The following is a 12,934-nucleotide window of genomic DNA, read 5'->3' as shown; positions in this document are numbered from 1 at the left end:
TATATATATAATTAAATATTTATTTGTATATAAAAAACATAATTTAATAAATTATGATTACTTATTAAATTAAAATATATTTTATTTGAATAGTATTTTTACTTAAAGAAAATTTAATTTAATTCTTTTTTTAATTATTTTTCTTATAATTATTAATTTATCATATTTTTTTTTTTTTTTTCTATTTTTTTTTTTTTTAATAAAATTTATAAAAAGGATGATAAAAAATGGAATTTGTTCATTTTTTTTAATTGATTTTTTTTAAAAATTTACACTATATATAAAATAAATACTTTGATAAAAAGTAATATATTAAAATTCATTTATTTATAAAAAGTTTTTCATCTATTTATTATTATAAATTCATTATTTTAATTTCCTTTTAAAATAAAGTTATTTTAAAAATTATAAAAAATGCAATTAATAAAAATTATATATAAAAAATTTAAGATAAAAATATATTAAATAAAATATTTTTTTTTTAATATTTGCTTATTTTTATTTACTAAATTTTATTTAGTTTTTTTATGATTTTCTTGCATAATTTTAATTTAATTTTCATACATTTCTTAAATTTATATTTATTTTTATTTATTTTGTTCATTTTAAGCTTTTTATATATTTAACTGTAATTCTAAATTATATATTTATTAAATGCTTTAAACTTTAATATCTTTAATTTATTCTTAATATTTTTTTCGTGATAAGCAAACTTTTCCTATTATAAATTTAGCTCATTTTAATATTTTTTAATAATTTATTCATGATTATTTTAAATATACTAAATATGACTCTTAAAAATATTATTTTGATTTTATAATTCACTCATTTTTGTTGAATTTATTGAAAGCTCTATATTATTTTGATTATATGTATTAATTTTACTTGCATTATCGCTTATTTTAATTTGTTAAAAGCCATTTTTATTTTCTAAATTTTAAATTGTTTAAATATTATTATTTATAAAATTTTCTTCATTTTTATATGAAAGGGAACTTTATTATTTTAAGGATAATAATGAATTGAAATTTTCTTATACATTTGTTTTATTTTGTATTATTCTATGGTCTTTTTATAATTATAAATTATTTGCAGATTTAATCCCTTTTAGATTTTCCTCTTTTTCTCGAATTTATTTTTTACTTTGATTTATTTTATCTTTCAAAAATTATAATACATAATTTGAATTTTATTATTTATTAATATTCATTTTTTTAAAAATATAAAATATAATAAATACTATTATATGATTTTTAATAATAAAAATAAAAAATATAAATTTAAAAATTATTATATATAAAAATTATTAATTAATTTAAATATCAATATAATTAATTTATCATAAATAAATAAAATCTATCACCATATTCTTTTGGAGGAATACAACTTATATCTTAACTTAAAAATGTCTTTTTTACAACATTTTCAAATTTTTTAAATGAACTATTTAAAATAAAATAACATATAAGAAAAATAATTATATAAATATAAATATATAAATATATAAATATATATATATATATATATATATTTATTTATATATATACATTTATATATAATTATTTATAATTTATTACGTAAATTATGTTAATATATCTATTATTCCTATATATATAATTTTATCTTTATCCTTACTTAATATTCCTCCTTAGCATTTCTTTTTATAATTAATAATATTAATTTTTATAAAAATTTTATATTTATATATAATCTGTAATTTTTTTTTTTTTTTTATTAATAAACTTCATAAAATCTTAAATTTGTATTTTTAGACACTTTACAATCTTCATTATTTTTTAATATATCTTCAATTTCTATTTTATTTTATTTTTTAAATTATAAAACTAAATATTTTATTAAAAATACCATTATCTTTTAATTAAGAAAATCCAACCAATAAAGAATAATCAATAATTTAATTATCTTAAAAAAATCTAGTATCTATTTCTAATTAAATACTTAATATTTTTTTATCTTTATCATTTATTTCTATTTTCCTTTTATCTTCAATCCAATCATTATCTTTTAATGCAATGCTTGGGTCTCTTTTTTTAAAAAAAAGAGAAATAAAAGATAATAAATATATATATTTTTATTAAAAAAAAAAAATATAACAATTATTAGTTTTTTATTGTTCTTTAAGTTCTTCCATATTTAGAACCTTTCAAATCATATCTTATATCTACATATCTATTATTTTTAAATAGATTTCCCATTATACAGAAATAAATATATTTAGATTTCTTTTTAGAACTAAATATTTTCATTTTATGTAAACCATAAGTTCTATATAAATTAAATTTTTAAATAATTACAAATACATATAATTTATGTTTTTTTATATTTTTATTATAAAAAAATACTTAGTTATTAATGTGTTGAAATTCGAAATAAGATGTTCATAATAAGGTTTTAGAATTTTCCTAAAAAAAAAAAATTCATCTCTAGAAATAGTTTTTAACATAAACTAATCTATAGAAAAAATAAAAAAAATTAAGAAATTTATAATATAAACCATCCTAAGAATAATAAAAAAATGATCCACTTTTTCCAGAACTACATTTTTCAGTTAAATTATTTAAATTTCCCATAATAAGATTTCCTAAAAGCCCTTCAGGTCCAATTGATCTTTAATATTATTCATTAGTAATCCCTTAAGAAATTCTAATTTTTTCATAAATAATAGGCGCATAATCATAAAATACACAACTTTTAGTAATATCGAAATTAGCTGCCCTTTTATTCGATAAATCATACATACATTTATTCGAAAAATGATCATCATTTATATCTACTTTATAATTTAAAGGATGTAATTCTTTAATAGCTCTTCTTATTCCAATCATCATATTTAAAACTAAAGACCAATTTTAATGACCAAAATAAATCGATAAATTTCTCCTTATTCCATCTATTTAATCATATAATAATTTAATTTATTTATTATTTTTAGGAGATGATGTAACGACTCTTTTTTTTAACATAAAAAAAATTAATAAATTGACAAACATATTAATAAATTAATTTTAATTATTTTTTTTATTTACTCACTTTAATTATTATTGTTTTCATATAAAATTTCTGTTTAAGAAAGATATTTTTTGGCTTTAATTTATTCTATAGCTAAATGTGTTTGAATTCTTTAATTTTTTCTTTTAATTGGACTCATTGAATTAGTAAAAGCATACGAAATATTCGAAAAAGATTTTTCATATTATTTTTTATTTTCATTAGATTATACACTATATAGAATTTATTGTTTATATTTCATTTCTTGTTATTCTTGACATGTTTTTCTTAATTTTTACGAAATGTTAATTATATTTTTTAACTTATTAGTCAATTTTTTCCTCCATTACTCATCTTAGTTAATAGAATTGTTATCACTTAATAATTTTTAATTCAATAATTACTAAATTTATAAACTTTCTTCAAAGCATTCATCTTCATTTGGATCTACATCTGCTATTTTACTTAAAGGAACATAAAAATTTACTTAAGAAAAAATAGAAATAGAAGAAGAAGATTTAATATTTTAATTTTTTTTCTTATTTTTATAATCTCTAATTATATCTAAGGACTCTAATAAATATTTCTGTATTTCATTTACACGTAATTTAATCAAATTCGCTTTAATATTTAAATTGTCAATTTATAAAGAAGCAATATCTTCTTTTTTTTTAATTTAATTATTACTTCTTTATTTTTTTCTCTTCAATAATTAACTTCTTCTATATTCTTCTAACATTTACTAAATATTAATATCCTCTAAATAAAAATATATATATATATATATATATATATATTATATATATATATATATATTTTACCATTGTTTAAAAATTCAAACCATCCGAACATTTCTTATTATATAGAATATATTATAAAATAACTTATTAATTTATTTATTAATTTAATTATAAATATTTTTTACTCTTCAAAAGAAACTTCTCCATCTCTATCATAATCAAAAATATTGAAAATATGTTCAATGTATTCTTGTGTTGGTATAGATTTTGAACCAGTCATATTATTCCATAAATATGAAACTTCGAAAACTAGTTTTTCGATATCTTCATATGTTATCTTATCTTTTTTGTTAGATAGAATATTAAATGAAAACATGGCTTTTTCTTCTTGACTTCCATTCATTAAAATAGATAAATACTAAACAAAATCTTCAAAATCAACATTACCTTACTATTTTGTATCAATTAAATTAAATATACGGTCAACGAAGGAATTGTCAAAACCCATAATTCCTAAACTATCAATAAAGTTTTCTTTAGTAAGTTTTCCTTTTACAGAAATTTTATCAAATCTATGAAAATGAAGTATTATATATGTATATATATATATATATATATATATATATATATATATATATATATATATATATATATATATATTATACCTTATTTTTAATAAATTTAATTCTTTTTAATTAAATCCATATTTTTGATATTATGGTATTTTACTACTTTAATCATTTATATTTTATGATGAATTTATATTCATATTTTAATTTGTATTAATTTTTTAATAATTTTTATCATTTTTATGTATATTTATATTATTGTTTTGTTATTCTATATTTACATTGGTTTTTTCTAATTAACATATTTTCAATATTTTTGTATTGTTATATTTAGAATAATCGAAATTATTTTATGATTTTTACTTATTTATTTTATTTTCTATTTTCTCTTAATTTTCTTTCATTATTTTATTTTTCATATTTTTTTATAAAATAGTTAAACATATAAATATATTTAATATCATTTAAAAAAATATTTAAAAACTCAATAATATTTAATAAAAAAACAACCATTATAAATAAATATAAAATATTATAATATATATATATTTATATATAAAATTCTAAATATAAAAGCAATAAACACCCATACGATTAAACTATTTTTAACTCTAAACAAACTTGAAAATTTTACAAATTTTTAAGAAAACAAAATGTTTTATGATTAATATTTTATATAAACACAAGAACATTTAATACGTCTCTAACTTCTCATTAAAACTGAAGTCAGAAAAAGAAATTAACCAAATATAATCATATTAAAATATCGCAATATAAATTATAAATTTATTGAATTTTTCTTTTTACATAAGACATATATTTATAATGTATTTTATAAAAAAAAAAAATTAAATTTTTAGATTGGAAAGAAATACTTAAATTTTCTAGGAAACAAAATTTATACTTTATTAAATCTTAAAAAATTTATCAAAAATAAAACTATCAGTTTTCTGTTTTAAAAAAATATAAAATAAAGAATTCAAAAAAAAACTAAAACGTATATTTCAAATAAATTTCCTAAATAGAATTTCTCTTATAAAAATACTTCTTTAATAAACTATTTTTTTTTTTAAAAAAAAGCTTAAAATTCACATAAAAAACAATAGAAATATTATATAAATTATTTTAATTAATTAAATAAAAAAATAATATATATAATCTTCTATTTAATATTTTATATAAAAATAAATTTAATATAATTATTTAATATATTATAAAGCTTAATTATATCAATATTCATATGTATTATTATATTAATCATAATATTATGGTTCTAATTAATTTTTATATTCATCAATAGTTTCATTTAATTCAGTAATATTTAAAGGTGCATAATTATTATTTTCAATATAAATTTCATAATTTTATATTAATTACTATTATATATTATTATTTTCTTGAATAAATTCTTCTTATCTACTATTCTCTAAAATAACTACTTCTTATTTATTATTATTTTCTTCATAAATTTAATTTTGATTATTATCAATATTTTCAATTGGAATATTTTATGTTATAGATTATAATTCTTTATCGTTATATTGACTTTAAATTATATTGTCTAATTTATTATCACCTGATTTAAATTTATTTTTATTTTTATATTTCAAAATTAATTTTTTTAATATTAATTTTTTTATTTTAAAATATATTCTAACAAAAATAAATAATTCATTTAAATAAAAAAAAAATTAAATAAAAAAAACCTGTAAGTAAAGGGATAGTTTAATTATTATTTTAAATGCTAGTATTTATGCTTATATTTATTTTCCCATTAGAGTAATTTATTACATTTTGACCCTATAATATATTTTAAAAAATAAAATAAAATTTTATATATAAATTATTTAATTTATAAAGATAAAATTTTTTTTATTTAATAAAAAAAAAAAAAACTATAAATTATTTCATTCTAAATATTTTAAAATTTAAATAGATAAAATAAAAAAAATAAAATTATATTAAAATATTAATATTATATAAAATATATATATAAATATATTATATATAAAAATATATATATATATATATATATTATCTATATATATATATATTTATCTTTAATATTTTACATTAATAGGTAAACACCAATCATACATAAAGTCCCATTCATAATTTTCTTTATAGAATATTTCTTTGAGCATTTTTCTTAAATATAAATAGTCTGGTTTATCTTCAAATTTTAAAGATCTACAATAATTCAAATAAGTAGAAATTTCAACTTATATATTTAAATTATAAAAAAATAATTTATATTTTTATTTTTATTACTTGGTAATCCTTTACACAAAATTTCTACAGGTGTTTACATTTTTTTTTCCATTATTTTTGTATATTTTTCTTATTTATTATTTGCTTTTATACCTTACCAAGGTAAATATCCTTTTAAAAAATAAATAATTAAATACCCTAAGGACTCTAAATCATCTCTTCTTGATTACTCAATGCCTAAATGTGCATTTATAGATGCATAACGAGCTGTTCCTGTTAAATTTTTATTTTCTCTATAAGGAATATGTTAATGTGTTTTTGAATCCCTAAATTTTTTTCCTAAACCATAATCTATAATATATATTAAATTCGATTTTTTGCCTAAACCTATTAAAAAATTATCTGGTTTTATATCTCTGTGTATATATCCTTTTATATGTACACTTTCTATTCTTTACATCTTTTTTAAAAATAATAAATTATATATATATACATAAATGAACATACTAATTAATCATATAACATAATTGTTGTCTTTAAAGAAAATTTCCTTTTACATAAATTAAATAAATCTTCTAACGAAGGACCTAAAAGATCTATAATCATTATATTACAACCACATTCCTGACCATACCAATATAGTTTTGGAATACCAACTTTTTTTATTATTTATTTTTTCATATATTTTAATACCTCTATCTTATAAGGATTTCATTATTTTTGCTTCAAAAAGTAATTAAGGTTATTTACTTTTACAATCTTCCTTTTTTATTTTATTTTATTTGATTGATTTTTTATAAAAATAATTTTTTTAAGATTTTTTACTAGTTTAACTGCTACTATTTCTTTTGTTTCTATATTTGTTGCTTATTTTTTTTTATATATATATATAAATTTTCATTTATATTATGGAATTATTATAATTCGTTTATTTATAGTTTTTATGTACCTAAATATATATCACCAAATGAACCTGAACCTAACTTTTAACCTATTAAATATTTTCCATTTATTTTAGTATCTTTTATATCACCCATTTGTTTTTATATTATTTACTTAACTTTTAATGTATCAAAATTAATTATTTTTCAAATTAACGATTAAAAAATAATAATAATAAAAAAAAAAAAGAAGAAAGAATATTAAACAAAAAAATTTAAAAAATAAACAAAAAAAATACAATTTTTTTTATATTTTTTGAATTATAAAAAATTAATTTAGTAAAAAAAAAAAAAAAGAACAAAAATATTTTATAAAAAATAATAATAAAAAAAAAATATTAATAATTAAATTAAAAATAAAATAAAATCATTTCAATAATTAACCTTCAATAAAAAGAATAGATTTCATCAAAACATCAAAAACAGTATTCAAGCAATCATCAAGCGAATGATCAGCTTCTGGATAAACATAAGTTTTAAAATCGCATCCATTTTATAAACATTAAGAATGAAAAGCAATACTTTATTAATAAGGTACTCTTCTATCTTTAACTCCAATAAAATTAATTGAAGGTAACTTATTAATTTATGAAGCTGGAGAAATTTCAAACATCCTTCTATAGTCTTCTGGACTTAAATTCCAATTATTTTTTCTATTAAAGCATTCTGCAGTAGACCACTCAGGTATATCAGATGCATTTAAATTAAAATTAATATTAACTACAGGATTCATTAAAATACCACAAAGGAATTTTTCAGCATGTCTAGTAGCCATAATACCAGTCATAAATCCTCCATAACTTCCTTTATATAAATATATATATGGATTTTTTTGTTTTTTATGTTTTCTGTATATCTCTTTTTAAAAACTCAAAAAAAAAAAAAAAGGACAATAATCCAATTTTTATTGAATTATTTTTAATTGAGTTTTTTAAATAAATAAATTACAAGAAATTAAAAAAAATATATATATTACAATTTACCTCCTATAATAATGATTTTTTTAGGATCACATAAGCCTTTTTATATAATTTAATCTATCATTCCAAGTATTTCCTAAGCATCAATATCTCCAATATTTGTTAATAATTTTTCCATGAAATTTTATCCATAACCGCATGATCCTGTATAATTGGGGGCTAAAATACCATATCCTTAAAGTAAAAAATACAATCTTAACAATCCGAAATTTCCCGCACTACTTCCATGTGGACCACCATGCACCATAACAACTAAAGGTCTTTGATTATCTTAAGAATATTTCAGAGGATTAATTTTTTCATTATTTTCATATAATTCTTTCAGCTCGTTTGGTATATTCTAGTTTTCGAATTTTTTAAGTTTCCAGAAAAAGCCTTCAGCCTCTCCTTATTTAATTAATCTTTCTTCGAATTATTCAAAAATTATATTTTATTATATCTAAAAAATAATATTAGTATTATTATTTATTAACGAAACTTCCTTCCACTCTATTTTTTCAGATAATACTTTCGTATTTAAGTTTAAGTCTAAATTTGCAAAAACGACCTTCAAGGGATTTTTCATATTTGTAAACGAAGCATAAAGAATACCGGAAACTTAATCATATTACAAAAGTTAAAAAACATCCGAAAGAGTCTCATTTTTAGATATAGGAAAAACTTCTTTATTTTCCGTATTAACAATATATATTTACATAGAACCTTAATAACTACTCGTAAAAACAACATGCTTATTATCATTTAGCCAAAAAATATTTTTTAAATCCTCATAAAAACCACATACACCCAAAAAACCTTCCTTTCCATCTCTTTTAATAGGCAATATCTCTTAAACAGAAAAACCATTACCTACATTAATTAATTTTAAAGCTAAATAATTTAAATGAGGGGCTTCTAAAGGAGTTCCAAAATAAATTATTTTATCACCTTTTGGACTTAATATAGGTCTAAAAGAGGCATCATCTTAGCTAATAATTTTTGTTTAAACTTCTTTTTTTTTTCGTCTTTTTGTTTTTCATCATCTTTTTATCCATCTTAATTTACTTTAGGAAAAACTTGATTTCTTATAATATTTTCATCTAAATAAATACTCGAATATCTATTAAAACAATGCAAAATACCATATTTGAATTCCTCGTGTACTTTATATCCTTAATAAATAATACTATCATCTGATAAATACTATGGATAACATAAAAGTATATTTGTAGGAATTTAAATTTAAAATAGTGTTTTTTTTCTAAATCATATTCAAAAAGTACTGTTTGGGTAATTCCATTCATTTTTTCTCCAAAATCTTATTCCAGTTTATAATTTTCGTGCGCATTTTACAATTCTTCGTCGTTATTTGCCTCAAAATAGCTTTTTTGGATCTTTGCTTTTTCCTAAGCTACATAAAGGACTTTTGTTTCTTATTTATTCCAAATTAAAGCTTGTCCAATAATAGAGTCATTTAAAATCTTTTGGTGGAATTCAGAAAGGTTTATTGATTAAGTTAAATCTTCATTACAATAAATCTCCATAATTAATTTTTTCTCATCAGGTTTTTATATTATAGCCTTATATTTTTTCAAAGGAGATACTGATTAAATATTAGTAGATGAAAATAAAGGAAAATTGTTTATTTTTTATGCTTTTAATGGATTTTAAGTCAATGTATATATATTATTATAGTTGCTAGCTTACGTTTTCTTTAAAGTTAGGTTAAGAATAGTTAACTTAAAAGGCAGTTGGAGACAAAACTTCCAAAGATTTAATAAAATGGGATGAACTGTATAAACGTTCTAAAAATTTTACAATTAATTTTGTTCTTTTTAAGTCCATTTTTATTAATATTTGTTATATAAAGATATATAGGTTATAAAAAAAATTTTATATAATATATAAATTGCATTAATATAATCTAATTATTTAATATTTATTAAATAAATATAATTTAATTCTAGGATATTTTTAGATAAAAAAAAATAATATATATATTAATTTTTAATAACAAAAATATATATTATTTTATTAATAAATTGTATATATTAATATAATTGATTATTTTAATAAATGATTTAATCCTAAAATATATATATATATTTTTTTATAAAATTTATAGAGATTATATAAAATAAGTAATTTTATTAAAATTTTTAAGTAAATTTAAATGATTTATAAAGTTATATTTGTAAAGTGAAAAAGAAAAAAAAAAAAAAATATTTAAATTAAAAAAAAATATTTATTTATTAAAATATAAATATAATAACATAATATTTTTAACTTAATTATTTGTAAAATATTTAGATTTAGTAAATTATTAAATAAAAATAAAATTCATATAAATTTAAATATAAATAAATAAATTCAAAATGGTCTTAAAATGATTAAATAAATATATTTTAATTTATTAAAATAGCCTATAAATTTATCTTATTTAAGGATCTTATATTTAATTAAAATAAATTTATTTTAATATTAAGCAATTATATTGTTTAATTAATAAAAAAAATGACATTTATTAAAAATAATGAATATATAATTAAATAGTGACAAATTCAAAATAAATATAAAGAAGATATAATTAAAATTATATTAAAATATAAAGAATAACTAAAATTATAAAACCTAATTAAGAATATCTAAAAAAAATGTTTTTTTATACAATATAAAAATTTTAAGTATGATAAAGAAAAAAAGGTTAAAAAGAATAATATAAAAATATAATTGATAAAAATTGTCTATATTTATTATTAAATTATATTAAAATATATAAAAAAATTTAATATAAATAAAAAATATTTAATATAATATTATTATATATTATATAATTATATAAATATATAAATATATAAAAATATTTATTTATATATATTATATTTATTTTTATATTATATTTTTTTATATTATCAGGAAATTTTAATTTATTTTTTTTACATTAAATAAATAAAAATTTAATTTATCTTTTTTAATATTATTTTTAAATACATGTAATTTTTATAATTATCAATTTATTAATAATTTATAAATGTTAATAATAATTTAATATTATATAAATATTTATTATCTTACACTATATTTATATATACAATTATATTTATTCTATCTTTTATTTTATATTATTTTTTTTTTTTTATTTTTTATTTTTATTTTTAACATTTCTTAATATCTTTTTAATTACAAAATATAATAATTTTAAATAATAATTTAATTTAAATATTTTATTTATTTTTTTATTTTTATTTAATAATAATTTACTTATTTTATAAATATTAATAAATTTTAACCTTTTTTTATTTTCAATTTTATATAAAATGATATCTATTATATTATACTTAATTTTTTCTTTATTTATCTATTTTTTAATTTTTTTTTCCTTTATTTATTATTTTATTTACACATACTTATTTAATTAATAATTATCATTTATATAATTATTATAAATCCACAATTCTTTAGAATTTATATTTATATTTGATATCTATAAAATTATTATTTACATAGTTATTTTTAATAATAAATATATTCTTAAATATTTTATTAATACAAAATTTTATTATTTAGTATAAAATTATTTAACATAATTTAAAAAATATTAATTATATTTTTTTATTTATTCTATTAAATTGCCTTAATTTAAATTTTCTTTCTTTGTTCTCTTTTTCCATAAATATATTACTTTTAAATATTTATTTATTTTATATTATTAATTAATTAATTAATTTCTAAAAATTTTTTAATAATTTTTTGTTTAATATATGTTATTTTTATAGTTTTACTTTAATATTAATAATATATTATTCATATTCTTAAATTTTCCTAAAATATAATTAAATTAGACATAAATATACGAAAATTCAATGCTTCTAAATTTTTATATTATTAAAAGTTATATCTATTTCTCATGTAAATTCCTAAAAAAAATTAGAACATTAATTCTATTTATATTCCTTAAATTTTATTATATTTTTTTTTTTTAAAAAAAAGTATTTAATTTAAAAAAAAAAAAAAAATTTTCAATAATAATTTTTTAGAAATTTTAATAAGTTTTTTTTTTGCATATTATTATTTTTAATATATAATAATAGATCCTTAAGATTCTATAAAATATTATTATTTAACAATAAATTAAAATTATTCTTGTGAAAAAAAAATGTTTGATTAAGCAAATTTATTAATAGTTTTCTCTAAAAGTCTATAAAAGATAATTACATAATATAATACTTTATTAATAAAATATTTTAATATAATAATAAAGTTCTTCATTTTCTATTTAATTAATTTATAATTCTGTTAAATATTATCTGAATACTTATTTTCAAAGATGTAATATGCCCTTACAAATAGATTTCAATAAGATTATTTTTTAATTTTTAATTTATTAATTTTTTTTATATATTTATAAAAAAAATTTTATTATATTAAATATTTTTTTATTTTTTTTTAAAAAAAAATATATATATAAAACGAAAAACGAGCTAAACCAACTAAATAATAATTCA

General features: G+C 15.1%; 3 protein-coding genes across 3 annotated transcripts, besides 24 other annotated features; all 3 read right to left on the bottom strand. All coding sequences in view use genetic code 6, as the record gives it.

Moving 5' to 3' along the window:
• Positions 1 to 422: 422 nt before the first annotated feature.
• Positions 423 to 471: a microsatellite.
• An 892-nt stretch (positions 472 to 1,363) lies between these two features.
• Positions 1,364 to 4,518, bottom strand: IMG5_148930 (phosphatidylinositol-4-phosphate 5-kinase family protein, putative; the record flags this gene model as incomplete). The annotated part of the gene is made up of 8 exons (XM_004030955.1): positions 1,364 to 1,443; positions 1,578 to 1,647; positions 1,867 to 2,045; positions 2,116 to 2,286; positions 2,364 to 2,472; positions 2,516 to 3,046; positions 3,289 to 3,768; positions 3,831 to 4,518. Coding segments are annotated over 8 exons (2,308 nt in total), but the record flags the coding sequence as incomplete, so codon positions are not given.
• Positions 1,474 to 1,528: a microsatellite.
• Positions 1,479 to 1,558: a microsatellite.
• Positions 1,481 to 1,568: a microsatellite.
• Positions 2,739 to 2,789: a microsatellite.
• Positions 3,779 to 3,825: a microsatellite.
• Positions 4,339 to 4,413: a microsatellite.
• Positions 4,506 to 4,544: a microsatellite.
• Positions 4,545 to 6,265: 1,721 nt separating this feature from the next.
• Positions 6,266 to 6,348: a microsatellite.
• Positions 6,269 to 6,372: a microsatellite.
• Positions 6,291 to 6,372: a microsatellite.
• Positions 6,295 to 6,372: a microsatellite.
• Positions 6,373 to 6,535: 163 nt separating this feature from the next.
• On the bottom strand, positions 6,536 to 7,047 carry IMG5_148920 (hypothetical protein; the record flags this gene model as incomplete). Its single annotated transcript, XM_004030954.1, has 2 exons — positions 6,536 to 6,989; positions 7,037 to 7,047. The coding sequence occupies 2 exons, from the start codon at positions 7,045 to 7,047 to the stop codon at positions 6,536 to 6,538; spliced, it is 465 nt and encodes a 154-aa protein (XP_004031002.1).
• A 790-nt stretch (positions 7,048 to 7,837) lies between these two features.
• On the bottom strand, positions 7,838 to 9,147 carry IMG5_148910 (prolyl oligopeptidase family protein, putative; the record flags this gene model as incomplete). The annotated part of the gene is made up of 2 exons (XM_004030953.1): positions 7,838 to 8,274; positions 8,454 to 9,147. The coding sequence occupies 2 exons, from the start codon at positions 9,145 to 9,147 to the stop codon at positions 7,838 to 7,840; spliced, it is 1,131 nt and encodes a 376-aa protein (XP_004031001.1).
• Positions 9,148 to 10,399: 1,252 nt separating this feature from the next.
• Positions 10,400 to 10,460: a microsatellite.
• Positions 10,461 to 10,463: 3 nt separating this feature from the next.
• Positions 10,464 to 10,507: a microsatellite.
• Positions 10,508 to 11,195: 688 nt separating this feature from the next.
• Positions 11,196 to 11,242: a microsatellite.
• Positions 11,205 to 11,243: a microsatellite.
• Positions 11,218 to 11,293: a microsatellite.
• Positions 11,290 to 11,339: a microsatellite.
• Positions 11,290 to 11,342: a microsatellite.
• Positions 11,293 to 11,333: a microsatellite.
• Positions 11,343 to 11,523: 181 nt separating the features above from the next.
• Positions 11,524 to 11,584: a microsatellite.
• Positions 11,540 to 11,586: a microsatellite.
• Positions 11,540 to 11,587: a microsatellite.
• Positions 11,552 to 11,586: a microsatellite.
• Positions 11,588 to 12,934: the final 1,347 nt, after the last annotated feature.

Source organism: Ichthyophthirius multifiliis (assembly GCF_000220395.1).
Source record: "Ichthyophthirius multifiliis unplaced genomic scaffold scaff_1120509251145, whole genome shotgun sequence".
Taxonomy (NCBI): Eukaryota; Ciliophora; class Oligohymenophorea; order Hymenostomatida; genus Ichthyophthirius; species Ichthyophthirius multifiliis.
Note: the sequence above shows the minus strand (reverse complement) of the source record. Positions and strands in the feature narration are given on the sequence as shown.